This window comes from Phaseolus vulgaris, chromosome 3 (genome assembly GCF_051622355.1).
Source record: "Phaseolus vulgaris cultivar YP4 chromosome 3, ASM5162235v1, whole genome shotgun sequence".
Taxonomy (NCBI): Eukaryota; Viridiplantae; Streptophyta; class Magnoliopsida; order Fabales; family Fabaceae; genus Phaseolus; species Phaseolus vulgaris.
In genome coordinates, this window is record NC_143500.1 from 32,252,597 (window position 1) to 32,280,100 (window position 27,504).

Consider the following 27,504-nt stretch of genomic DNA (forward strand, 5'->3'; position numbering starts at 1 on the left):
AATAAACTTGGAAGCAAACACACCCTGATATTCCCTTCTCTCCATGCTGTTATTATTATCTTGCTTTGCAGTGATTAAATTAAACGGTTTATTCGATTAAGAATTCTCATTATTACTGTTGAGACTTTCCTCTCGCCTTGCATCAGAGAACACGGTTCCTAGTTTTCTCCATTTATAGGGCAACTTTTTCAGCTAAAACCATTTCTTCCAGCTGAAGCGAGTTCCCATTGCAAATTAAACGCGTTTTGCGTACTGCGATCTTAGTCGTGATTGAAACCAGGGCATGAATTGGCCGAGATGAAGAAAATACGGTAAACAATGTTCTTCAGCGGTGATCCTTCTACGCGGAAGCGTGTCGATTTGGGAGGTCGCAGCTCAAAGGAAAGGGACCGAAAGAACCTTCTAGAACAGACGCGAGTTGAAAGGAACCGGCGCTTGTGGTTGCGCCAGCAGAACTCTGCTGTACTCAGAATTCAGGTTTAAGGCATTTGGTTGATTTTATCCTTTAGTCTTGCAATTTGGTTGCATTATCATTGTTTCTATACTGCAGTCGTCGAGTTTGGTCCCTAAATTCTTCTCATTGTAATGCTTGATGGCAGTGACGTAGCTTGATTGAAAATTTTGGGTAGCAAAAAGCTTGAAATAATTTTGGGAGCGAAAAACTTGAAATAGAATTTTGGAGAGCAATGTGTGTGTGTGTTTACTACAAAATTTATAGAGAAAAGTTTGGGGAGCCAGGACCACCTTTGGCCACCTTTAGCTAGCTCCTGCAATTTAAATCGATTTGGTCGAGTATCGCTCTGCTGTTTCAAGTTCCATCATGTTGGATAAGTTTAGCAAGAAGTAATGATACAAGAAGTGGTGATGCGTATTCTGGCTCAGTGTCTAGGTATGTAAACATGTCATGGTACCTTGGTATTAAGGAAACACATAAATAAGGATTCAAGCTTCTTTCGCTAGTTTTACTGTGCTATCATATTCACAGATGACCTAATTATTGTTATTGTTTTTCTCGATAAAAAAAATATTGTCAAGGAGAAAGAAGAGAAAGTACACCTGAGGGAGGGCTGGAAAACCTCTTCAAAAGGAAACCAAAAGGGAAAGGGCAAACTAAAATTGAAATGAAGCTCTGGAGTCTCTTTTCAAAGATATACATTCCCTTACTGAAATAACTATGAGTGCAGCACAAAAAGTAAAATCCATAAACACGATCCTGTCCCATTATAGATGCAAGGATAAAAGTTTACAGCCTTGAATCTCTGGGCACTCATTTCCAACCTGTTAGTTGTTACATGCAGAGAACTGCAAAAACGACATACTGCTGTAAATTCATTGTTTTCTTATTCTTGCCAAAACCTTTAAAAATGTTTCATAAGAAATTGCACCAAGTTTTGGTTCTCCAAAAACCCCAAACAAAATTGTTCACTGTCTCATGAGGCTATGACAAGTTAGCTTCCTCACATTCGAGGAATAAATGGACAATTTTTTTTTAACTAGACCTCCACATGAGGCAGTCATTAGGAGAAAGAGCATTTTATTACTAATTTATAACATCTTATTCCTTTTATTTTACTTTGTTGTAAAAATAAATGTCTTGACCTTACAATGTGTTTCAGGCTTGCAAAATATGTTTGAATCTCTAAATTCAGGAGATTGAGTCCGAAATAAAGAAAAAGGATTTAAATACATCAGAGCAATCCACGTTCCAATTTAACTATTTGACTTGCGAAAGAGTATATGCAATTAAGTGAAAGAACAAAGGACTTTACTTCCAAGAAAATTCAGGACACCAAATTCGATAATAAACAATTTTATGGCGAAATTATGTACAAAATTCTAGTTCCAAAGGAGAGGAGAAGTATCATAACAAATTTTCCTATATCCTGATTCCTGCCACTTCCTGCTATTTCACTTTGCCACCTCACCATCAAGACTTTATGATGAATTATTTGATGTTGTTCAAGGTTACAATAATGTTTGCTCAAGATTTCAATTACAAGGTTTTGATTCTAGTAATTTAATAACTTAATACTTTCAATTCGTGCACTTTTGTCATGAAATTTTGGTACAATTTTTTTTGTTGATTTATGCCGGACATCACCATAGTATATTCATTGCTACATGAAAAGTGAAAACAAGATTGCATTATTGCATGTTGTGTAGTTCCTGAAGTTTGTCTGCCTGTTTGTACTTTGATGTGTGGTGGGTACTGTGGTAATTGAATACAATGTGTCCCTACGGCTGGGAAGGCACATGATGTTTGTGGAAGTCAAAATATTTCATGTGTCATGCAAATTTTTGACTGGTTATAGCTACAGAAATGCTTCAGAGGAAGAAAAGCTGTCAAAACTGAACAATATAAGTTACGAGAGCAGTTCTATGAAGCCTATGGGAAGTATTGCCAGAATGTGGACAGGTGGATTTTTTTTATAGTTACAAATTATTTGTTGAATATTGTTCATTTTCTTTTTTATAAGCTTTTGTAGTAATTAATAATGCAACTTAGTTTGGTACAATCTTACTTGTAAATTGCACCATTACTAATCAAATGAATGCCATCTTCTGTGCATTCAGGAATTCTTTTGGTCCAGATTCTGATTTCCTCTGTCAGTTCCTCTATTTCTTTAAGGCAGACAATATTGATGATTTTTTAGTTCTTGTGCAAATATGCCGGTTGCTTTGGTGGTTTGTTCAGGATAATGGTAATTCAAAATCAGCCTTCCATTTCTCATGGACAGGATTTTACAGTTTTTTTTTTTGTATTGTACTTTTGAGGAAAAAATTGTGATCTCTATATGATTGCGTCATTTGACAAAGGTTGAATTCTAGTTTTTAGATTTCTTTGTATGATCTCATAAAGACATAGGTATTGAAGTGTTTGACAAAACCATGCTAGTATTGTTAGGTCTGGTTCTTGCTAGAAGAAAAGCAATTTGAAATATTGTAGATTCTTGCATTCCTTCCAGTCTTTTTCCCTTAAGTGTTTGTTACTAAACTTAGAGCTAAAATATTTGCAACAGGGGACGTTGTGAAACTTTTTGCGGGGGTGGATTACTCTTCCACCCGTGCTTTCGTGATTTACCGAGTGAAGCGATTTGTACAGGCTTGTATTCGTGCTTTGCATCAGAATAGGTTGGTTTTCCTGCCATAATTTGATCCAATTTTTCTTAGCTTGTGCCTTTTTAAAATTATCCAATCTGTTTTTTCCATTATCTTTCATGTTGGATTATAAAATTGATATCTTTTTATGATATTGTTTTGCTGATGAGGTTTTCTCCTGTTCATGTTACATTGGTTCTGATGGTATTTTTTTTCTGTGTATTTTTTGTATTGCTAAAGCTCCTGGCAACGTGCCATGAACTCAAATTTATTCATATTATGTAATAATTTTGCTCTATTGTGGTTGGTGTGGTTTGTGACTACAAGCACTAACAACAGCTTTATTAGTATTAACAACAAGATCGGTTTTATCTCTTAATTACTGTTTGGCTACTTTGTGCTTATTTTCACATTATTTTGTAGCAAATATAATAGATGCTTGTCAAAACATACTGATTTCTAACTTGTCATGAACCGACTCTCCCAAAAGCTTAGACTATTAGGTGCAGACACATGAATGATTTATAGTACTTATCTAGCACTACTCATCACATAAGATCTCTTTACACTTGAATTGTGGACAATGCATTGGTCCATCTATCTTGTGTTGAAATTCAACTGTATCATCAGAATAGCGGTGGCAAGGACTGGATTATAAGCCACTTGGTTTACAGAGGTTCTGATGTTATGTTGTGAGACAGCTCTTATAAACTTACAAGACGTTAAATAAAAGGTCATAAGTGGTTTATATTACATTTCTTTCCCTAATAATTGCAAATGTCCCAAAATATGTTGGGATCTGCTGTTGATTTATAGGGGAACTTTAGACTTCAAAATGGAACTGGCAAATAGTATAGTATCTAAAGATTAGGTCATTGGGTAAGAAAAAGAAAACTGAGAAAATGAACTAAAAATACACAGCGGAAGAACTCAAAATGCAATTGCTCATATTTGGGCGTTAGTTTTTCTAGCACTCAGTTTATGTAGAAGGAGCTCTTGCGAGTTAGTTTTCTATCACTCAGTGTATTTAGATGCGAAAATTCCAAGAAATACAAGGACCTTAAATGGAATAAATTATTTCATTTTCACCAAAAACCTTTCAATTTAAATTCAGAGTAACTAACTTTTTTCCTGTTACAGTTCTAATTTTTTTACCCAACAATATCTAACTGTTGTTTTCTGGTGCCATTCTCTTGCCCTAACATATTTCATTTCTTATCTTATTTCATTTATTTATAAATTTAATTAGAATTTTTAATTTAAACATACATGCTGGCGAATAATTAGACCGGGAGGTGTAATTTGTTTAATGATTGTTCTATATTAGAAATCAGCATGCTTAAGTCAACCCAAGGCTAGCCTAAAGGAGGAGTATTGCCCAAGACTTATAAGGAATATTTTAGGTATATTACTAGCCAATGTGAATAGGGATGGCAACAATGTGGGTTTGACTATACCGTCTACTCATCTCTGTCTCTGAATTAAAAATTCTTACCCATCCTTGCCCCTATCATTGTCTGGTAAATTTGTGTCCCATCCCAATCCCCGTTGAGTAGCAGGTATACTCGTACCCTCTCCCATATTGTCCCAAATATTAATTAAATAATTGTTTTACAAAATATAAAAATTACAGCAAAAAAACATGTTATTATCAAGGATTCAATGTCAAACGACACATTTTCTTTTCTTTAATGTCAAATATCAAGGAAGACAAGAGTACACCATTTCACATAATTGAAATTCCATGACTACAACATCTATTAGTTTTGCAAATGTTGAGAAGGATTACCATTGGAATCTGAGTAAACTTGGTAGATATCGAATAGATCGACCTATTGATAAAGAGAACAAAAAAATGTGTAGCTAAAGATAAGATTTCAAATAAAATGAAACTAAGAATTAAAGAGAAAAAAAAGATAATTCTTTTAGGTTATCTAATAAACCACTCAAAATTGAGAGTTAGACTCTCACATGATAAAAAATAAACAAGAAATAAAATATTAAAAGGAGTAGAAATGATCAAATGTGTGCCCTAACAAATGATTTAATTCGATGAAATTTTACATTTTTGAAAGGCAATGCATTGTTTGAATGAAACCACTCATAGGAAAAAATGTGCAATTGAGGTTGCAAAGAGAGAGAAAGTACCTTGAGAATCTGAGCAGACTTAGTGGATATCGAACAAGTCAAATAGTTGAGAGAGAGAGATAATGAAAAATTATGTGGCGAAAGAAGGGTTCTTTAAATGAAATGAAACCAAACACCAAATAGAACAACGAAAATAATTTTTTTAAGTTACCTAATAAACTAAAGATGTTTTATTTTAGTAATTTAAAACTAGGATGAAGACGAGTATCATCCTTGTCTCTTGTAACATCCCTATATTTTTCCATATCTAATAACCATAATGTTGTATGAAATATTAAAATAAATATATAACCATAATACAAATATATCTATAATTTCTTTCATATAATGTTTCAAAATATCTCTCTCTTAATATGACTTGAAATATTTACATAAAATTAAAACAAATTTTCAAAAGAAAATAAAATATTTTCATCATCTAACTTCTCACCGAGGAGCTCTATCACATGTAATATCATCTGCTCCCGTGTAAAATACACGATCATCACAGATCAAAGAAAAACAACCACAAAACAAAGGGTAAACTAGGTATTTTTAAAACTTATAACATAAATATAACTTTAAACATCCACATAAATCCTTTATTTCTCATGCATTTCACATAACCATCAAGTGTCTATCAACAATTTCAATATTCATCTTTCTCATGTCAGCCTTCTACTGACTCACAACACATAGACACTTGACTCTACTTCCGGAAGAAGGAAGAATCGTGCGTTGACTCAGACTCAGAGATCTGCACCTGTCATCCTATCTCACTGTGAAATTCACACAGCTATGCGTATAAATAATCTCAATATCATCTCTCCTAGTATGACAGGGTTAATTCATATAATAGGTCAAGTTAGTTATCTTTCAAACAACTTACCCATTCATATGAACTCCTTCGACTCTCACCACCTGAATAACTTCATCTATATGATTTCATTATCTCAGGAGAGTCATGATATCTCCTTCTAGACGAATCCCTAGTCAATGCACATGCTAAACAATCTTAACACGTTATTTTCTTTCCTGAAAATACTATGTCTTGATTAAAATTCATATTCTGACTCTCACAATATCCAAATCACATAATCAAATCATACCAAAGTTTAGAATTTCCAATCACACAACAATTCATTCACTAATCATATAAATATTTTAAAATTTTCTAAACAATTCAATTATATCTAAAAATTCACTTAAACACATAACTAAGTTCCAAATATATGCTTTCTAAATCAATCATCTAAAATCAAACAACCACTTGTCATCAAACATCTCATTTAAGTAATTTAACAAATATTCAAAAGCAGTTCAACTCATTTATATTATCATTCAACATTTTAAATTTTCAATTACAAACACTTTCAACAACTTATTCACCTTAAAATCAATATAAAATATTCAGAATTAACCAGAAATTTGAACTGGTGATCACGTCACTCCCACATACATATCTTCTAACTTAAGGTTCAATAAAAAAATAAAACTAGTTTCCCTTACCTGAACTTGAGCAAATGCTCACTAAGAGCTACAAACCCACCAAAAGTTTAAGGATAGCCTAACCTGCACCACAGAGTCTTGATCACAAATATGACTATATCACTTGGATCCTGAGCTAACAAAGACTACTTCTGAAGATACCAACATCACATGCATGATTAACTAAGAGCAAACCTAACCAAATCAAAACTAACTCAAAGGAAAATGAGCCAATAATGAACTTACTCTATCTAAAATTCTGATCGGCAGTCTCGTAGAGTTCACCGCCAGGAGTTCAATGACAGACTCCGATAGTCAAACTGATAAGCAAGAAGATCAGAATCTTAGAGAGAAAGAAAAGGGAAGGAAAAAAGGGAACAAAAATGAACTTACTCTATCAAAGATTCTGATCGGGCATTCTTATAGATCTCGCTGCTAGGAGTCTAATGGTGGACTCCGATCGGTAAACAAATGAATGAGCGAGGATGTCAGAATCTTAGAGAGAAGGAAGAGGAAAGGAAAAGGAAACTTATAGAGAGATGGTGGTTTTTTTAAAATGAAACCTGAATAACTAATTTTCTATTTATATAGCTTTTTCACTTTAATAATAAAATATTCAGGTGCCATTTTTACTCTAAGACTATTTTTCTCGGTCCTTACATCTCTGATTTAAAAAAAATAAGAAGATTAGAATCTTAGAGAGAAAGAAAAGGGAAGGAAAAAAGGGAACAAAAATGAACTTACTCTATCAAAGATTCTGATCGGGCATTCTTATAGATCTCGCTGCTAGGAGTCTAATGGTGGACTCCGATCGGTAAACAGATGAGCGAGGATGTCAGAATCTTAGAGAGAAGGGAGAGGAAAGGAAAAGGAAACTTCTAGAGAGATGGTGGTTTTTTTAAAATGAAACCTGAATAACTAATTTTCTATTTATATAGCTTTTTCACTTTAATAATAAAATATTCAGGTGCCATTTTTACTCTAAGACTATTTTTCTCGGTCCTTACATCTCTGATTTAAAAAAAATAAGGTATTACCCATATTCATACTTGTGTCGTCAATGCCGGTATTCTCCATCAAATTCAGGATAGATTCGGACAATACTTGCAGGTGCGGGTTTATTAGCCAGCTCTAATTGTGAGACATTTTAACATCCTCCTCTCACTCAAGGCTGAATAGTTGGAGCATGAGGTTAGAATTGAACATAGGCAAGTGTCTGAACTCAACATCAGGCTTGATGGCCATCGGATGCTATGCAAGCATTTCAAAAGTTAAAAAAGTTGTAATCTTTGTGGACAGTTTCCTGCCTTTGCTCTTTGTCTTGCTGCACCATTTATTTTTAATAACTGAAAAAAGTCCTTGTATTTTATTTTTGCTACTTAGTATTTTTGGGTTTCTTTGCTACCTTGCTTATTTAATATTTATGTGGACAGAAAGCAGCTAAAAGATCAGCTTTTGTTGACTCCTGAGGAATTGAATGTATCAGCTGTTCCTTTATTGGAGGTTTTAGTATTGTTAGTTGATTCCAAATTGCCATGGAGCTGTAAGATACTAGAATATCTTTTTCAAAACAATGCACTTGGCCTACTCAGAGAGATCATTCTTACAGGGAAGGTAATGTTTTTTCAGAATCAAGTTAGTTAATTCATAATTTGATAGGTATTTGAGAAATATGCGAGTGAGCAAGGGAAAATAATCATTTGGGTTAACTCTTCTTCCTCCATCTTTTTTTTGTGGATGAAAAAGATCCTTGTTTTCTAAATGTGTGATCTGACAAGAATACATTTATCTTTTAAGAGAAATTTCTTCAAAATGCCTGCTTCTCTGAGCTTTTTGCATTTACAGTTATGTGTTTTAAAGAAAAAGATAATAAAGTTGGGGGAATTTGCAATATTCTCATGAAAGAAAATAAGCAAGGACAACGCCCATTTCTAAATATGCAGCAAAGCTGTCGATATATCTTATTCCTTTATTTCTATTGTGTTTTTTGTAGTATTCTTAATATCTACACTTCAAAAAGATTAAACTGTATGAGAGAAAATATTTTATTGAATTAATTCAATGAAACACATTAGCCTCTATATATAGAGAACTTTAACCCTAAAGTAATGATTACAAAGAGATCTCTAGAATCTTCCAACAACTCACTTGTAATTAATTACAATATCCTATTTTAGCTTATAAAAAATATTTCTCCTGAATCAACATCTACCTTCAGTAACATTTATTGATTATTACCTGAAGCCGGCAGTGCATCCCTAACCAATTTCCCTCTTCCCCTACTAGATCTTGATTGGGGGCATTCTACCTCACCAGAAGAAAAAAGTAGGCTTATTGATTAAATATCCAATGCCATATTTTTGTTATAATTTCTAGTTTTGTTATTTCAGATCATGTATTATATCATTCACCAGCCAAATGGTTAAACTTCACAGTGATTCCCTGTAGGATAATGCAGAAAATTACTTTTCTGCCGGCAAGGGTTCATCATTGGAGCGTGTACTTATGGCTGTAGTACGTCATGCTGGTCAGAAGCCATGTATCTGTTCACATATTAATACAAGATATAGTTTTGCATCTCAGATCATCACAATTCCTTTTTTGTGGCATCTTTTCCCTAATTTACAACAGGTACGTTTTCCATTTATTCTATTTGATGGAGTGCCTGTCCTTTGTAATAAGTGGAAGCTGAAGAAATGTATTAGTCATCAAGGACGTCTATCCTTTTCATAAATGTTAAAGGAAAATTTTGCCAGCCTTAAAGATTTTATATATGTAAATTTTGGCAAGTCTTGTAATATGTTTGAATTAGTACACAGGTTTTTGCGGCAGAGGAGCTGAGCCAATTTTACATTCATCAAATGGCAAAGTTTGGGCAAAATCTGATCAATTTGCTACCTAAGGATATATCAAATGAATTTCCTAGCCATGCATGTATGCTTGGAAATGTATTAGAAACTGCTGGAATTGCTTTGTCTCATCCTCTCTGTTCATTTGATATGGTAAGGAACTTATTCACTGCAGTATACCATCTGCTATAACTTGCGTCATTCATCTCCCTTTTTGACTTATCTATGTCAGAGATTGATCTCGTGGTGGATATGCATTAGGAACTTTGATTTTTTACTTCTATTGACATTGATCTGATGGTGTCTACTAGATTTTGCTTTCGGTTCTTTTATTACATAAAAGTGGTTTTATTATGTCATAGAAGAGAGTTACAAGGAGTGCATTACATATCTTCTGTTTTTTTAGGTCCATATTACATAAATTCTATTAAAGAGTAGACAAGAAAGAGTCAAGTTGTTTTACATTTTATAAGATGACGGAGGTATCCCTTCATTTGTCTCGTGCAATCATGGGCCATTAACCTTATGCTAAATTATTTTGGTTGGTAGCGGGAACAAAGTTCTTACAATTTATCAAATGTCAGTGACTTCTTACATCCTGAGGAGCCCACATCTTATATTGCCTTTTGCACAACATTCAGATTCATAATTATTACAAAAGCTGTCTTTTCATATCCTGATAACTTGGTTTTCTTTTCTGCCACTTATAAATGTGGCCAAACTGGCTATATATATATATAGGATAGGATACTTGTTACAGAAATTTGCGAATTAGGCAAAAAGAGTTCTTTTCTTGTCAATGTCAATTTGTAAGTATCTCAAAAGAATCATTTAGTTATAAACAGAGTATTTTTCAGTTCAGTGTTGGTATGTATAGAACTCGTGCTCGTTCATGTCAAGGCTTCATGCTAATATTCTAGTAGAACTCAAAGCAGAGAAGTGCTAAATGAACAGTATTGACATGACATCCTTTCTTCCACTCTGTGCTGACTCTTATTTTCTTCTCATTGGTTAGAATTCCAAATATTTTTTTCCACTAACTGTTGATCTACCTTAGAGACGGGGTGGTTGAGATTTACAGGTTTGGTAGGTAAGGCTCACAAGGTTCTGCATATTCAATAAAGAATGGAAGTTTGATCTGTTCTTTTATTCTTACAGAAATAGTGACTGATTATAATTTGTTTGCATGTGCATTGATTACACTTAGACCATCTTATACGTAGCATGAGTATGAGTGCATTTAGTACATGAGCTAATCAAGGTCTAATTGCAGAAAATAGTTAGTGTGTACTATATATGTTAACTGTAAGCATAATTTAATAACTAAAGTTGACTGATATTCTAACTGGTACCAAGTTTGCTAATGCACTTCTAACAAATTTAGGGTAATGGGCAAACACTTTCATCTCTAGAGCATTTTAGATAAATTGTTTTCTTTAGATTTCCTTTGAAAATGAATCTTTTTCTTGCACGGATGGCCATTTAAATTATTCAATGCTGTCATGCAATTGAATTTGAAACTTGTGCTTAATAACTTAACTCAGTTTTGAAGTTGACCCATGTTTGATCCCTTTCAGGCAATAGACCTTGCGGCTGTCACTACACTTTTGCTGGAGGCACTCCCATCTGTGAAAACTTTCAATGGTAGAGAAACTATGCTTTCCTATTGTATGATCAATTTTTTAGTTGAATATTTTACTTCTTTATTAAATAGTACCATCATTTATTATTTTTTGATAAAATAATATTCTGTTAAAAAGAATAACAGGGAAATACTCCTTATAATGAATTTTCAAACCTCCCCTCTAGAGTTAGCCTTTTGGGGATAGGTTCAATCCATTCAAAATTCTAAAAAGTCTAGAGTGGGAATTTCAGGTTCTATGAGCGTTGAAGATGATATGACGGGAGATGAATTCATGGAAATAACTTTAGATAGGAAATTGGAGCAGCAAATTAATAATGCCATAAATCCTCGCTTCCTTCTACAACTGGTATGCCTTCTTGTAAATGACACTTGTATCTAGGATCTCTTTTGATTAGAAATCTCATTGACATTTATTTTGAAATTTAATCAAGATTTTTATTTTTTGACATGTGCAGACAAACATACTATTTAAAGAGATTTCATCTGTCAATGATTCAGATTATGGACCCGAAGATAGAGAAGTTACTGCTGTTGATGCGGTTTGTGGGTTTTTGCATGTTACCTTCAGCAAGCTGCCACTTGAGCGGATCATGACTGTGCTTGCTTACAGAACTGAACTTGTTGTTACGCTTTGGAATTTTATGAAGAAGTGTCATGAGAACCAAAAATGGTCATCACACCCCTCAAATGATGCAGCTGGCTGTCTGTTACCTCTGGCTGTATTCTGTCCTGTCTACAAGTAAAACATTTTGTGCCATTGTCTTAATAAATGCTTGATGCGAGACATGAAATTTTCCCTCTGCTCACCATGAGTTTCTTTTCCAACCTTTTTTTTTTATTTTGAATATTGTTAGATGTAATGGGCTTAGCCCATACATTTTGTATTTTTCTTATCTATAAATACATAACCCTATGTCTTTAATATACATAAGGGGATTAATTGTATGCCTCTTTTTACTTTATTTTCCCATGGTATCTAGAACTAGGGTAAAATCCTTGCCTCACTCCAATTCTCTTGGTCCTTGGGTTCTAGACTTAGGTGCCACAAATCACATTACTGGTAACAAATATTTTTTTCTCTTCTCTATCTACTTTGGGTTATTTACCTTCTGTTCCCATGGCCAATGACTATAGTGTCTCATCAAATGGTGTTGGTACTATTCATCTTCGCTTTTTATCTATTGATAATGTTCTTTATGTCCCTGGATCTCCATTTAACTTATTATCTAGTAGTTGTCTCACTTATTCCCTTGATTGTATTATTTCTTTTACCAAAGATTCTATTTGTTTATAAGATGAGAGTTCGGGACAAATGATTGGCACTGGATGTGAATCTCATGGTATTTATGTGGACATCTGCACATGTTGGCACTGTAATGAATTCTCCATCTCTCATTCATGCTTAGTTGGGTCATCCTAGTCTTGTCAAGATGCAGAAGCTTGTTCAAAAAATTTCCAAGTTATTGAGTTTGTCTTGTGAGTCGTGTCAAATAGGAAAGCACAATTGTAGTTCTTTTCCTAGTAGCGTTTCAATGTGGTTCGTCTCCTTTTGCCTTAGTTCACTTTGACATTTTGGGATCAAGTCGTGTTATGTCCAATTTAGGATTTAAGTATGTTATTACTTTTATTAGATTATTCAAGATGTACTTGGTTATTTTTAATGAAAAATTGTTCTGAGTTGTTTTCTATTATTCAAAATTTTAAAATCAAATTAAAAATCAATTTGGAGTTACTGTTTGAATTTTGCATAGTGATAATGCCTTGTGAGTATCTTTCTCTTTCTTTTTCAAAATTTTATGGCTTCTCATGACATATTTCATCAAACCTTATGTGCTTATACACCTCAACAAAATGGGGTTGTTAAGCGCAAAAATAGACATCTCATTGAAACAACTCACCCAATTTTAATCCATGGTAAGGTTCCTCAACGTTTTTGGGGTCTTTTGTTGTTCTTAGTGTGTGTTATCTCATTAATTGCATGCCATCCTCGATTATAGATAACAAAATTCCTTAATCTATTTTATTTCCTCTTGAGCCTCTCCACCCCTTACCTCCTAAAGTCTTTGGGTCTACATGTTTTGTTCACAATTATAGTCTTGGTCTTGATAAACTCTTTGCTAGGTCACACAAATTTGTTTTTTAGGATTCACTAAATCACAAAGATGGTATAAATGTTTCTCTCACTCTCTTAACCGATATTTCATTTCAGCAGATGTCACCTTCATTGAGTCTTCCTTATACTTTTAGTCTCCTTCTCCTACTGCGTCTCTATCTGATCAAGTCAATATCACCATTTTCTATGATACTCCTGTTGAGTCTAGTGTAGTCTATCCTGTCTAAAAGTACAACTTTTTGTGCCATTGTCTTAATAAATGCTTGTTGCGAGACATTGAAATTCTCCCTGCTCACCATGAGTGTTTTTTTTCCAACTTCTTTTATTTTGAATATATTTGTTGAAAAGGGGTCTGTGACTAGCATTTAATGTCAAAGGAGGTTACATGATTTTACAAATTCATTAGTTTTGTATTTATTGCCTTTGTTGTACTTATGTATTTAACTCTTGAATTGAATCAATATAAAATATACAGCCTTATGAGTTCTTTTTAACTCTAGCAATTCACAAAACATTATTATTCAACAATATTCTTTGTGATCTAAATCATTATACCATAACCTATTTTTCTCTTATCAGGCACATGCTTATGATTGTTGATAATGAAGAATTCTATGAGCAGGAGAAACCGCTATCACTTAATGATATTAGGACCCTCATCATTATATTGAGACAGGTATATGTTTTTTATGGCTTATTTTTGTAGGGAAGTTCATGACATTTTTGTGGTTGAATAGGACAAGATATTACATTAATGAATGAAGCAGTTGAGTTCAATGTTGTCAAACTTGTGGATCGCAAGATGATTGGAAGGGGAATAAAAGATCGGAACTTGACTCATAAGAGTTAGCAATAAGAAAATCTTATAGACATACACATACATTAAAAATAATATAAACAAGAAAAATAACTCATAATCATAAATATTTAGATCCAATACATACCACATCTCAAAATTGGTTCATAAGTCATAAAATAACTCATAATGATAAATGAAGGACATAACATAATACTAAGAAGAAATGATAGAGCAAAACATCACTAAGAAATATCAAATTAGAACACTTCCAACAACTACCAAAAGTCAGCTATCTTGATACTGTGCACCCTTGACAATTTGGGATGACATGGTCACACGAGCATCGACAACAACAATGGGAGCCTGGACAAGGATGATTATGGTGATGGGAGGGTTGGAGACAGTGATACGATGCTTGAAGACGACCTGCAATGGCAATAAGAAAGTGATGGAGCTCATTGGGGTTGCGATAGTTCATTCAGATGGCAAAATGGTTATAATTTGCATTGGCAAATCCTTGGGGAAATGGGTCTGTGTTTGAAAAATTTTAAGTCCAAATACAACTCGGGTTACTTTATTGCCGATAAAAAAAAAAAAAAACTCGGGTTACTTGTTTTGGGTTGAAAAAACCAAGTCCACACAGGCTCCATTTTGGATTGACGTGACCCAGGATCCTCCAATTTTGCAGGCAAGATCACAATCTGGCAACTATTTGTGAAATCTCCATGCCACCACCAAGTTTGCTTGCTTGGTCACCAAAACTCACAACTTTGTGTTAGTTCATGGGTATACCACGAGTTTGACAACATTGGTTGAGTTAAACCTAAATATAGTATGCCGTATTTTTTTATATTGGTGGCATTGACCCAGAATATATTGCAAACATGTTTTCTGCAGAATCTCTGGATAAAAATGTGACCTTTGCAATTGCAATTAATTCTGGATAGTTTTTCTGTTTCCACAGGTTCTGTGGCAGCTACTGTGGGTGAATCATACTACATCTGCTAATTCAGTAAAATCAGTTCCAATTAGTTCAGCTAGAAAGGGGCAGTTTGTTCAGGCCATTCAACAGAGGGTTAGCATTGCGGTCTCTGAGCTTCTCTCACAGGTAGAAATAGCTCATATGTCGTGTATCTTATATCATGTTCCCTGTTACATTTTGCTTGGAAGCAGAAAAAATTATATCTATATCACAAGGGCGTCTCTTAGGGTTTGGCTTTAGGATAGGTTTGTATTAAGGCTTTTCTACTCTATGCTCAATAGTGTTTGGCAGGATTTTCTGTCGTATTTGCAAACAGGGAGACTGGACAATGTTATTTCATTTTTTTTGTTTCTTCCTCATTCTATTTTCGGGGATACTTATCTTCTCTTTTGTTATATTGTTGCCTTTTTCTCCATTCTCACTATTACTAGTGACATTTTTTTCATCTATCAACACAATAAAAAGAGATACCAAAGCTTTCCAGTTTTCTTTGGATCTGTTGGTTTGAGAACGTTTTCCAAAAGTGTCACTTTCTTTTTCACCTTGTGTTCTTTTTTCCCTATTTGTTGAATAAATATTTGAAAACAAGTCTTTACTGTCCCCTCTTTCTGTATTAAAGATCCTGCTGTCTGTTTTTAAGAGGCATGCATATGAAACATCACCAATAACCATAAGAATTGTTCTAACTTGCATTCTGAATTTCTTCCATAGCTGCAAGATTGGAACAATAGGCGGCAGTTTACATCCCACAGTAACTTCCATGCTGATGGTGTGAATGACCTATTTATCTCTCAGGTATTCTCTCTTTCATTGATTATGGTTATATGATGGAAACTGGAATGTCTATTTGTATAATGTAATCCTTTTTCTACAGGCTTTAGTAGAAAGTACACGAGCAAATGAAATATTGAAACAGGCCCCTTTCTTGATACCATTTACGAGCAGGGTTAAAATATACTCTGTAAGAAACTCTTTTTTGACTTTGATTTGATTTCTGGTTATCCTTGTATTATCTATTTACAATAGATATCTGCAACTGCAAGCAAGGTTTTGGAGTTCCTGTATCATATGTCACTGGATCGGTAATATAATGATTTGCACTTTACAGTGACTTTAGTGTATTTATTGTTTCATTAGTCTCAACTAGCTGCTGTTAGGCAAAGGCATGGATCTCAGGCTGTATTTAGTAGGAATCGGTTCAGAATAAAACGAGACCATATTTTGGAAGATGCTTATAATCAAATGAGTCAGTTGACAGAAGATAGTCTTCGAGGATTGGTATGTCCTTTTCTAAGGCATATTTCCTTATTTGTTATTCATTCCCTATTTTTTGAGGGATCTTGTAAGTCCTCCTTTTATGTGAGAGTGATTCCTTTTTGCTGCTTTGCAGATGCGGGTGACTTTTGTCAATGAATTTGGAGTCGAAGAGGCTGGAATTGATGGCGGTGGAATTTTCAAAGATTTCATGGAGAACATCACACGTGCTGCCTTTGATGTGCAGTATGGATTATTTAAGGTCAGAAATGTTGTGCTATTGTCTATATTTAACTTGAAGATTATTTTCTACTATGTATTTGACCGCATTAAAGAATCAAGGTTATTGAAGTATTAGTGAGTGTGAATATGGATGCAATTGGATAGGTGGAGTGATCAAAAGTTACTTCATTTTGTAATCCTGCCCTTGTCCTTTTATTCGATCCTTTTGATTTACTGATTCTTGCCATGCTGATTGCCAATGCATCTAGGAAACAGCAGATCACCTGCTTTATCCTAATCCTGGATCGGGAATGATACATGAACAACATTTCCAATTTTTCCACTTCCTTGGTACTCTTCTTGCAAAGGTATCCCCTCTCCTCTCCCATTCCCTTTTTAATTTCTCTCTTCTAATAAAGAAGGCCTTTGCATTAGATGCCTGAATTTACTTCAAAGTGCTATTTTATCTTTTTTGTCATGTTGTTTGAACAGTATTTCTCCTATAACTGTACTGCCTGCACTTAATTGGAACTTTGCTTCACAGTTACTACTTGCGTCTGCAGGCTATGTTTGAAGGGATTCTGGTTGATATACCATTTGCTACATTCTTTTTGAGCAAATTGAAACAAAAGTAAGACTCAAGGAGTCTCTTGCTCTGCTTTAGGTAGTTTGTTCGTTTAAATTGAATTAGTTTAAGTGCTCAAATCTTGGATTTTCATACATTATTTTTCATGCTTACAACTGCTTTTACTAGTATGAGATTCACAAATTGACTTCATAACTTTTATAGCTGTAGACGGATAAATTGTATTTCTGGATTTCAATTAACCTTGTGCCCTTCCAGTTAATATAGGGGTATCACTGGATCTTACAAAAAAATCCAAACAAACTTGCAAGAAGTTTAACTTTAAATTTGAACTTAGATCTTTGCATTTAAATTATTTGTATATAGTAAGAAAGTTAATGCTCCTTTTCCCCTTTATTAAAATATTTCTCATGGATTAAATAGATATTTTAGGTAAAAAATGCATATATAAAATATTGCCAAGGTGGTGTTAGTAGCAAATGAGTTGTCTCTGAATATGTTGAAGTCCTTTTACAACCTATATTCCTTTTCAACTGCAGTTTTAATTTACACTTGAAATGTTCAAGATAATATTTTTCCAATTGTAACCTTACTTTCACACCTATTTTCTAATTATTTGTGCATTTCTCGAGAAATTGAAACAAATAAATGACATAAATAAGATAGATAAAGTGTATTATAAAAAGTTGAATAATTTTTTTATAAAAGTGAAAACATTAATTATACTAGTTCATGTGCCACAGCCTTAAAGAAGATACTATAAGAGGAACAAAGGTACTAGTAGTAGTAGTATGTGTTAAGTTGGACTGCATGCTTATAATATGATTATCTATTTCACGCTTTCTTACACCTTTAGTTAACTTGTACCAGGTACAACTATTTGAATGATTTGCCCTCCTTGGACCCAGAATTATATCGCCATCTCATTTTTCTCAAGGTAATGTCACTTCAGTCTCTGTCACTTTCATATACTTGCATCTACCTTAGTATTATGCTTTGTTTGGATTAAAAGGGGAGTGGAAAAAGAAAGAAAGGAAGAAAGAGTGAAAAATGAGGTTGTTTGGATTAATGAAAAGAGGGTGAGAATGAGTAGAAAGTTTGTACCAAATGTGATTGATGTGAAAGCAAATTTTTTTTTTATAAATATAATAGATTACAAAAAGGCCCTTGTTTGTATTTTAATAAGAATGAGTATAAATTAAATTTGAAAAATAATAAAATAGAAATAATTAATTTATGTAATGGAAATAATATTCTTAAAACATTATTTAGTTTTTGAAATTAAATATATATTTCACAAGAATAAACTCATTTAAATTAGATGAATTAAATATCTCAGATTTAACGCTGCCAGCTGATTCAAATTTTTTTCTATATCATTGTTTAGAATGCATTTTCAAAAAATACAATAACTATGCATGTGTAGTTGTTGACAAACATAGCAACCGGACTAGACAAATGATTCATTTCTATTTATTTTCCATGGGTTTCAAAACATTATTATGTCTTTAGACGTAATAGATTATGTGTGATGACATAATTGATTATAAACCAGAAGTATATACTGTGCTTTTCCAATGTCCATAACTGCAAATGCTCTACAATTTTTCTTCATGCACATAAACAAAACCAAAAAGGGTCATGATTCTGTGTTGGAATATGGGCCACGTTGTGAAACACAACATGCTACCTGTTGTTCCACTCTTTTCATTACAATCATGGGGGGGCATTTCCACCCCTACCCCTCTGCTTTACATCTTCACAATTCCGCTGTTTTTGCACTCATACAAACATGAATAGTAAGCCATGAATTTGTGTGTCCTTTTCTCCATTAACAGTACATCAATGGATCCAAACAGAGGCTTAAGGTAACTCTTAGTCTTTCCAATACAAATAACACGGGTAAATAACAAAAAAATATACACTTCATCGTCCAGTTTAATATTCTGACTTTATTTACATATAATTCCTTTTCTAAATATTGATTTCTTTGTTCTGTAATTTAGGCTGTAAAAGTCTAATATGAACTTAGTAGTTTTTTATTAAATAAAATATACAACTGTTAAGTTATTTGAAATACGAACTATGCTAGTTAAATATGTATGGGCTTGGGGTTGTAGGCTTGATGTGATGTGTAGTTTGTCCAGATGATATATTTTTTATGTAGGACGTCTGCTATTTTCTTATTGACCCAATGTTGTCCTTCTAATCTGTTTGACTAACAGCATTATAAGGGAGACATTTCGGAGTTGGAACTATACTTTGTTATAGTAAATAATGAATATGGAGAACAAACAGAGGAGGAACTCATTCCTGGGGGAAGGAACCTACGTGTCACTAATGAGAATGTTATTACTTTTATTCATCTTGTAGCCAATCACCGCTTGAATTTTCAGGTAAAGTTCTTTTGAAAAATGTAATTGTATTGCATCTTGTACTGCAAATCATTCCATATTGCAATTAAATAATAAAAATAATTGTGCTTTCAGATACGCCAACAGAGTTCACATTTCTTGAGGGGATTTGAGCGACTTATTCCGAAGGATTGGATTGATATGTTTAATGAACATGAACTTCAGGTTTTTTCCAGTAACCCTGTCCAATTTTGGGTCTCGAAAGCTGTGCCATTCCCTTTTCCCACTGTATTCTTGGTTTTGATCATAAAGGGCTCATAGTATTATAATTCGTGGGACCACTGATTGTAAATTCTACTTTTTACAAAAATATGAACAAAATCGTGTATATATATATATGGCTATGAAAACAACAAATAATTGGAACAAAGTCAATCACATTATTAATGTGTCATCAAACTAAGTTCATAGTAAACCGTAAGAAAGAAAGCATGTCGAAAGTCATAATTTTTTAGTAACAAACACCTCTTAGAAGTCCAAGACAAAGAACACCTAGATGGCTAAACCCTAAACAGTAGACACATTATTAACTCTTTCAAATTAAAACCAAAACTCGAGATCTTCATTAGCTCCATTTCCTTCACAAAGCACATCAATAAAAACATCCTCCTCAATAAAAACATCCTCCTCTAGAGGTGTGATGGCAAGAATCCTTTTTCCAACCACCTTGGCCTCGACCTTCACTAAGTGCTCATCATATTCATTTGAATTTGGAGCATAACTTAAACATACGTTTTCATTGTCTCCTTCAACATTTTCCATAATCCATTCATCAATGCATGAAATAACATCGTTTTGAGTTCCTGCCCAATGGTGCTTCAGGCATTAAAGTCCCCTTTTTGGAAAAATTTGATTTGAATTTTTCTTGAACCTTCATCAATGCATATTCCATCTTCCAACCCAAGTCTGGTCTACTACCTGAAGCATTTTCCACTTTCTTAGAGCGAACATTTTGTGAAGAGGAACTGTCATCATTGCTAGAAGCAATGGCAACATCACTAGAGGGAGAGGGTTAGAAGCCCCAACTCCCAAAGCCATTATAATTGTGCTTGTGCATTTTGGTTTGTAAAATCAATTTAAGTTAAGAAAAGAAGAGGCATAAACAAAAGAGATAAAACCGACATGTGAAAGATGTGCAAAAGTGAACAGGGAGTTACGTATGTTGTTACAACCGATGGAAGATCTTGCTGGACAATCTGCAGGATCTCACTCTGTCGTGATCATGCATGCGATCTGAAATGGAGTTGTGCGAAATTGTGGAATTGGACAATTCCACATCTAAATTGCGATTTTAACTATATTGGTTTTGATATTTGCTCCTGTGATGGGTTTAAGGATGTATTCAACAACCAGAATATGTAATAATTCAACCTTGTAAAACCTAGAAAGGCACGTAACTGAATTTTATCTTAAGTTGTAATTTTGTTCCTAGTGATCATTAGTTATTACAATGTTAACCAAATCTTATCCTAAACTTCTGTATTTATTATTGCCATTTTTTTGGACGTGATGTTTAAGTAGTTTTATCGTACACTTCTGTGTTTCATCGGAATCCAACTTGCTTGACATCATTGTTTTCCACAGCTTCTGATATCAGGTTCAGTTGACAGCTTGGATATTGTTGATCTACGGCTGCACACAAACTATGCAGGAGGTTATAATAGTGTAAGCCTTCTGGCTTTTTTTGTGCTTTTAGTCAGTAAGGAACAAAATAACATGTTAACTCAATAAGATCCACATGAGAAGTTTGTGAATGATGTAGCATACATTTTTACTTTTTTCTGTTTAAATACACTGCCGAGTCTTACCTCTCAAATCTCAATCCGTAATTTTCTGATGACGAGGCCACACACCCCATTAGGCTTAAAATGCACTGTTCTTGTTGACACTATTGAATTCTAACATGTGGTTTCTTACGATAGGAGCACTATGTTATCGAGATGTTTTGGGAAGTTCTTAAAGGCTTTTCGTTGGAAAACAGGAAGAAATTTTTGAAGTAAGCAATACATATATACATGAATCGGTAGCCCTTTTATATGACAGATCTTAATATGGATAATAAATTTATCATCTCTACAGGTTTGTGACAGGTTGCTCTCGTGGGCCATTGCTTGGTTTCCGAAATCTTGAACCTTTGTTTTGCATACAAAGGTGAATTCTGCTCCAGCAATTATGTTCTGATATTTAATTCTAACATTACTAAGCATATCTAGAAGACCAGGATGACAGATTAGAATTGTCTAATGTCTCTCGTTGTAGGGCTTCCAGTAATGCTGCGGAGGAATCACTCGACCGATTACCGACATCGGCTACTTGTATGAATCTACTAAAGCTTCCGCCTTATACAAGGTTTGTCCTAGGCTAGGTTACCTTTGCAGACCGGTATTTTCTGTAGTTGCAATTGTAGACTTTTAAAACAACCAGAATTGGCAATATTTGAATTGATAATTGTTGCATAATCAGGAGAATTATGCTCTAATTAAGTGCAGATTCCATTTTATATTTATTAGGACAGATTTGTTAGTGATTTGATTTTATTTGATTTGTACAGCTTTAAACAACCATTATAATTGTCTTTTATTACCTATTATTTCCTTCCTTAATTAGATTGTAAAACAGTCTATAAATAGAGACTGTAAGTACATTTGTAATACACATTAGAAATACATTCCATCTATTTCTTTCTATTCCTTTCAACTTGGTATCAGAGCCATTTCGAGCCTATCCTAGCGAGTATTTGTTGGGCCTATCGTGCCACCCGTTATCGGGCCGCTATCGGACCACCCATAATATATAGTCCCACGCACGAGTTGGCAGTCTCGGCGTGAGGGGGGTGTGTTAGAGATCCCACATCGACTAGAGATTAGAGCCTTTCATTGTATATAAGTGGGTGCAAACCTCAACCTCATGAGTCGGTTTTATGGGATTGAGTTAGGCATAAAGTCCACTTCTTAATATGGAGGCCGACCTCCGCTGCCGCCCGACGTTGACAGACGTGCCGACCTCTGACGCCGACCTGCGCTGCCGACCGTCGTTGACCGCTGCTAACGCCGACCTTCGTTGCCGACCTCCGACGCCGACCTTCGTTGCCGACCTCCGACGCCGACCTCTACCTCCGCTACCGACCGACGTGCCGACCTCCAACGCCGACCTCCGCCGTTGACCGCTGGAATTTTTTTTTCCAACATTTTTTTTCCAAACAAAAATCACCACCAGTATTTCGGTCAACTCTTACCAATGGCAACTAACAACACAACCTCTCTTAGCTCCAATGATTTGCCGATGTTGCAAAGCAGTTATCGTCTGGATGGAAACAACTACCTGCAATGGGCCCAGTTGGTTCGTGCTACTCTCAAAGGAAGGAAGAAATTGAGTCACCTAGAAGGGAACCCTCCAGCCAAAACTGATTCGAAATATGAAGACTGGGATGATGAAGACTCTCTTATCATGACCAGGTTATGGAATTCTATGACGCCAGAGATTAGCCGAAATTGTATGTTCTTCTCCACTGCTAAGGAGATTTGGGAAAACCTTTGTCAAACATACTCTATGAAAAAAGATACTGCAGCATGGTACGAGATAGAAAACAAGATCTTTCATACCAGCCAAGGGAGCCTTTCAGTAACAAACTACTATGGTTTGTTTCATTTATTGATGATTGTACTCGCGTTACCTGGATATTCCTCATGAAAGATAAGTCTGAAGTTTTTCACTTGTTTGTAAATTTTTACAAAATGGTTCAAACACAATTTGAAAGTCTAATTAAGATATTACGTTCTGATAATGGACGAGAATATGTCAACCAGAACCTTTCAAAGTTTCTTCAGGAAAATGGAGTTGTTCATGAATTAACCTGTGTGGACACTCCACAACAAAATGGGGTTGCTGAAAGAAAAAATCGTCATCTCCTTGAGGTAACTAGAGCTTTACTTTTCCAAATGTCTGTTCCAAAATCTTACTGGGGGAAGCCGTCCTGACTGCCACTTATTTGATTAATAGATTACCTTCTGGGGTTCTAGAGGGTGTTACTCCTATTCAGCTTATGACCATATTCTATCCTTTTATTCACATGTTAACTAGTCTTCAGAGTCGTGTCTTTGGTTGTCCAGCTTTTGTACATGTTCATAGCCCGTATCGAGGTAAGTTAGATCCTCGTGCCATCAAATGTGTCTTCATTGGTTATGCCCCCAACAAAAAGGGGTACAAATGTTATCATCCTCAAAGTCGTAAAGTTTATATTTCCAAAGATGTCAGCTTCCATGAAACAGTCTTTCTTTCCTAGTTCTCAGCTTCAGAGGGAGAGTATTCAAGAAGCTGAGGACCTTGAGTTGCCACCTTTTCCTTTGTTGTAGAATGACAAAGACCCTATGCCAACATCATTACCAGAGAAGAATAATGAGGACAAATACTTTGGGAAACAATACCAACGAAGGCAACAAGAACCCGTCCTGATCGAACAGCAACTTCAATTGTCCGAACCGGAGGTAAGAACTCATACCTATGAGACTCTTGAGGACACTTTAAATAAAACTAACCTTGATGATTTACCTATTGCCTTGAGAAAAGAAAAAAGATCTTGTGCCAAATATCCTATATCAATTTGTGTCTACAGAAAAACTTTCTATGCAGCACCAGAGTTTTCTTTCAGCTATTGATTCTATTAGAATCCCTACATCAGTACAAGAAGCCTTAAAGGATGAGAACTGGGTTCGAGCCATGAATGAAGAAATGAAAGCATTAGAAAAGAATGAGACTTGGGAGATTGTAGAGAGACCAAAGGATAAGAAGGCAATGGGTTGTCGGTGGATATACACAGTGAAGAATCAGTCTAATGGCACGTTCGATCGATATAAAGCAAGGTTAGTTGCAAAAGGGTACACTCAAACCTATGGGATCGATTATGAGGAAACTTTTGCTCCAGTAGCAAAAATGAATACAGTCAGAATTATTCTCTCCTTGGCAGCGCACTTTGATTGGGAGATGCATCAGTTTGATGTTAAGAATGCCTTCTTGCATGGATGCTTGGAGGAAGAAGTATACATGGAGATTCCACCAGGTTATGGTAATGTTAATGAAGAAAATAAGGTGTGCAGACTTAAGAAGGCCTTGTATGGTCTTAAACAATCACCTCTTGCTTGGTTTGGAAGGTTTACTCAAGCTATGGTATCTTTGGGGTACCGACAAAGCCAAGGTGACCATACTCTGTTTATAAAACATTCTCATAATGGTAAACTCACTCTACTTTTGGTCTATGTAGATGATATGATTATTACAGGTGATGATGAGATTGAAAAACAAAATTTGAAGGAGAGACTAGCTGCTCAATTTGAGATGAAGGATCTTAGGAAGCTGAAGTACTTTCTTGGGATAGAAGTTGCTTACTCAAGATAGGGCATCTTTATTTCTCAAAGGAAATACATCCTTGATCTTCTCAAAGAGACTGGTAAGTTGGGTTGTAAGCCCACTGGAGTGCCAATAGAGCAAAATCATAGGATTGGGAATGATGAGGAAAACCCAAAAGTGGAGAAGACACAATATCAAAGACTTGTGGGGAAACTCATTTATCTATCACACACTAGGCCAGACATAGCCTATGCAGTTAGTGTGGTTAGCCAATTTATGCATGATCCAAGGGAAAGACACTCACAGGCAGTAGATAGAATTCTTCAGTACTTAAAAGCCTCCCCAGGAAAAGGATTGTTATTCAAAAAAGGGGAAAACTTATCCATGAAAGTATATACTGATGTTGACTATGCAGGATCGATTGTTGATAGGAGATCCACCACAGGCTACTGCATGTTCTTGGGTGGAAATCTGGTGACATGGAGGAGCAAGAAGCAAAATGTAGTTGCAAGATCAAGTGCAGAGGCAGAATTTAGAGCCATGGCTCAAGGGGTGTCTGAACTATTATGGGTGAAGATCATACTTGATGACCTTAAAATAAAATATGAAGCTCCTATGGGCTTGGCGTATGATAATAAGTCTGCTATCAGTATTGCACACAATCCGGTTCAACATGATCACAATCCGGTTCAACATGATCGAACAAAGCACGTAGAGATAGACCGACACTTTATTAAGGAGAAGTTGGATGATGGTCTTATAGCGCCACTGAGTACATCCCGTCAAGACTACAATTGGCAGATATGTTTACTAAAGGACTTCCCACAAAACAATTCGAAGATCTTACTTGCAAGTTGGGAATGATAGATATACATTCACCAACTTGAGGGGGAGTGTTGCATAATCAGGAGAATTATGCTCTAATTAAGTGCAGATTCCATTTTATATTTATTAGGACAGATTTGTTAGTGATTTGATTTTATTTGATTTGTACAGCTTTAAACAACCATTATAATTGTCTTTTATTACCTATTATTTCCTTCCTTAATTAGATTGTAAAACAGTCTATAAATAGATACTGTAATCACATTTGTAATACACATTAGAAATACATTCCATCTATTTCTTTCTATTCCTTTCAACTATAATGCTGAACGAAAATTAAGAGATTCTGTTTTAGTCTGTGAAAAGTATATGAAATAGCGAGCATTTGGCTGGAATTATGTTTGAATTTGAAACAATTTATTCTGAGAAAGAACAGGGTTAAGATCATCACAGGGCATAGGTCGAGATTTTTTAAATGTGTCATTATTGGCGCTAGGCAGTGAGTTTTATATTTAATTATTTCAAAAAAATAATTCCAAGATATAGGGTATGGAGATATACATTTCATGTCAAAAATAGATCCTTTGTAGATTCCTTCTTAACTAGAATTAATATTTTCGATTTTTGGTAGATTGGAATTTTGATAGGAATGAGGGGAGCATTTGTAACATCCTCATGTTCTTTTTATTTTTTGGAAAAGTATGTATTGAGATATAAACAATATAACGGAATTTTTAGAAAAATATGCTTTTAAAATATTATTTATGATTCGGGAGAGTTTCTGCATGACTTATCGTCTCGTTGTGCTTCATATTATTTTTTGTTGAAGTAGTTTCTGGTGGTTCTTCTAAATCATTTCCCCTGACAAAATTGTTGCAGTAAGGAGCAATTGGAAACCAAACTACTGTATGCCATAAATTCCGATGCTGGCTTTGATTTAAGTTAAAAGTATGAAGTGGAATTTACGATATCCGGAAGGTGTGAAGCTTGGTAGAGATTGACTCCGATGACGATTAGTTGAACAGGAAATGGCAAATAATCGGATGGATAGAGTTGAATAAAAATATCATGTGTGCTACTACTGTATGTATGTGTGTGTATATGTATATATATTGATTGCCAATTTATGCCCTTTATCTAAATGTACATACCTAAAATGTGAATTATTTTTTGAAATTCACACTTTGGCAGGTGTTTTCCTGATTACTTTCTATGATCATAAAAGCAAAACTCCACCAGGACATTTTGTACTTTTGCATTTAAGGGTGATGAGTCTGGAAATTGGGTTTTCAAAGGGAAGTGAAAGCACAGATTTATCATATTAACCTACTGTTTAATCTTTTTTTAAGACAAAAAAATAGGTGTGGATTTGAGTTTAATAATATTGAAATTTGTATATTGATTGAGGTGAATATTAAGTTTAACAATTCCACACTCGATCATCACTAAACTGCTAAAAAACTTAATGTAAGATATCATTATTGTTTTAGAGGATTTCATTCATTTAGTTTAGACTTTTGTGGCAAGATATCATTTTTTTTTCAATTATATTTTTGTTTCTTTTTCAACTTTTCAACTTTTCCATTTTTTTTTGTTATTTTAATTATAAATCCCGATTACCTGCCTGATTAAAACTTAGACGTTATATCATTGAACTGGTTTGAATATTGGTAGTTAAAATTGAAAAAACAACTAAACGAGTCGTGTTCACCCATCCGACTTTATGTAGAATTGACCCACTGGCCCTTGATAATCATA

General features: G+C 34.5%; 1 protein-coding gene across 7 annotated transcripts; it reads left to right on the forward strand.

Annotated features, from left to right (window-relative positions):
* LOC137807049 (E3 ubiquitin-protein ligase UPL6) lies at window positions 1–26,996 on the forward strand. Of its 7 annotated transcripts, none has more exons than XM_068607471.2 (26): window positions 1–477; window positions 2,319–2,416; window positions 2,575–2,702; window positions 3,021–3,132; window positions 8,148–8,328; window positions 9,163–9,345; window positions 9,534–9,716; window positions 11,141–11,207; window positions 11,439–11,554; window positions 11,664–11,947; window positions 13,901–13,997; window positions 15,085–15,228; window positions 15,814–15,897; window positions 15,977–16,063; window positions 16,240–16,380; window positions 16,493–16,618; window positions 16,848–16,946; window positions 17,142–17,209; window positions 18,035–18,101; window positions 19,390–19,560; window positions 19,654–19,743; window positions 21,163–21,243; window positions 21,501–21,574; window positions 21,658–21,729; window positions 21,838–21,927; window positions 26,626–26,996. In XM_068607471.2, exons 1-26 carry the CDS (start codon window positions 319–321, stop codon window positions 26,690–26,692), a joined length of 3,069 nt encoding a protein of 1,022 aa, XP_068463572.1. In that variant the 5' UTR covers window positions 1–318; the 3' UTR covers window positions 26,693–26,996. The 7 variants fall into 7 exon arrangements, 2 of the variants coding, with proteins under 2 accessions (XP_068463572.1, XP_068463573.1); XM_068607472.2 differs by having other exon boundaries at window positions 33–477; window positions 21,847–21,927; XR_016519677.1 differs by having other exon boundaries at window positions 77–477; window positions 17,123–17,209.
* The last annotated feature ends 508 nt before the right edge of the window (window positions 26,997–27,504 follow it).

What these genes read in the sequence shown, in the direction of transcription:
- LOC137807049 (XM_068607471.2), top strand. Translation starts at nt 319, where the DNA reads ATGTTCTTCAGCGGTGATCCTTCTACGCGGAAGCGTGTCGATTTGGGA. An exon ending in TGCAGTATGGATTATTTAAG is followed by an intron (nt 16,619 to 16,847) that starts GTCAGAAATGTT and finishes CAATGCATCTAG; the next exon opens with GAAACAGCAGATCACCTGCT. An exon ending in ATCACCGCTTGAATTTTCAG is followed by an intron (nt 19,561 to 19,653) that starts GTAAAGTTCTTT and finishes TTGTGCTTTCAG; the next exon opens with ATACGCCAACAGAGTTCACA.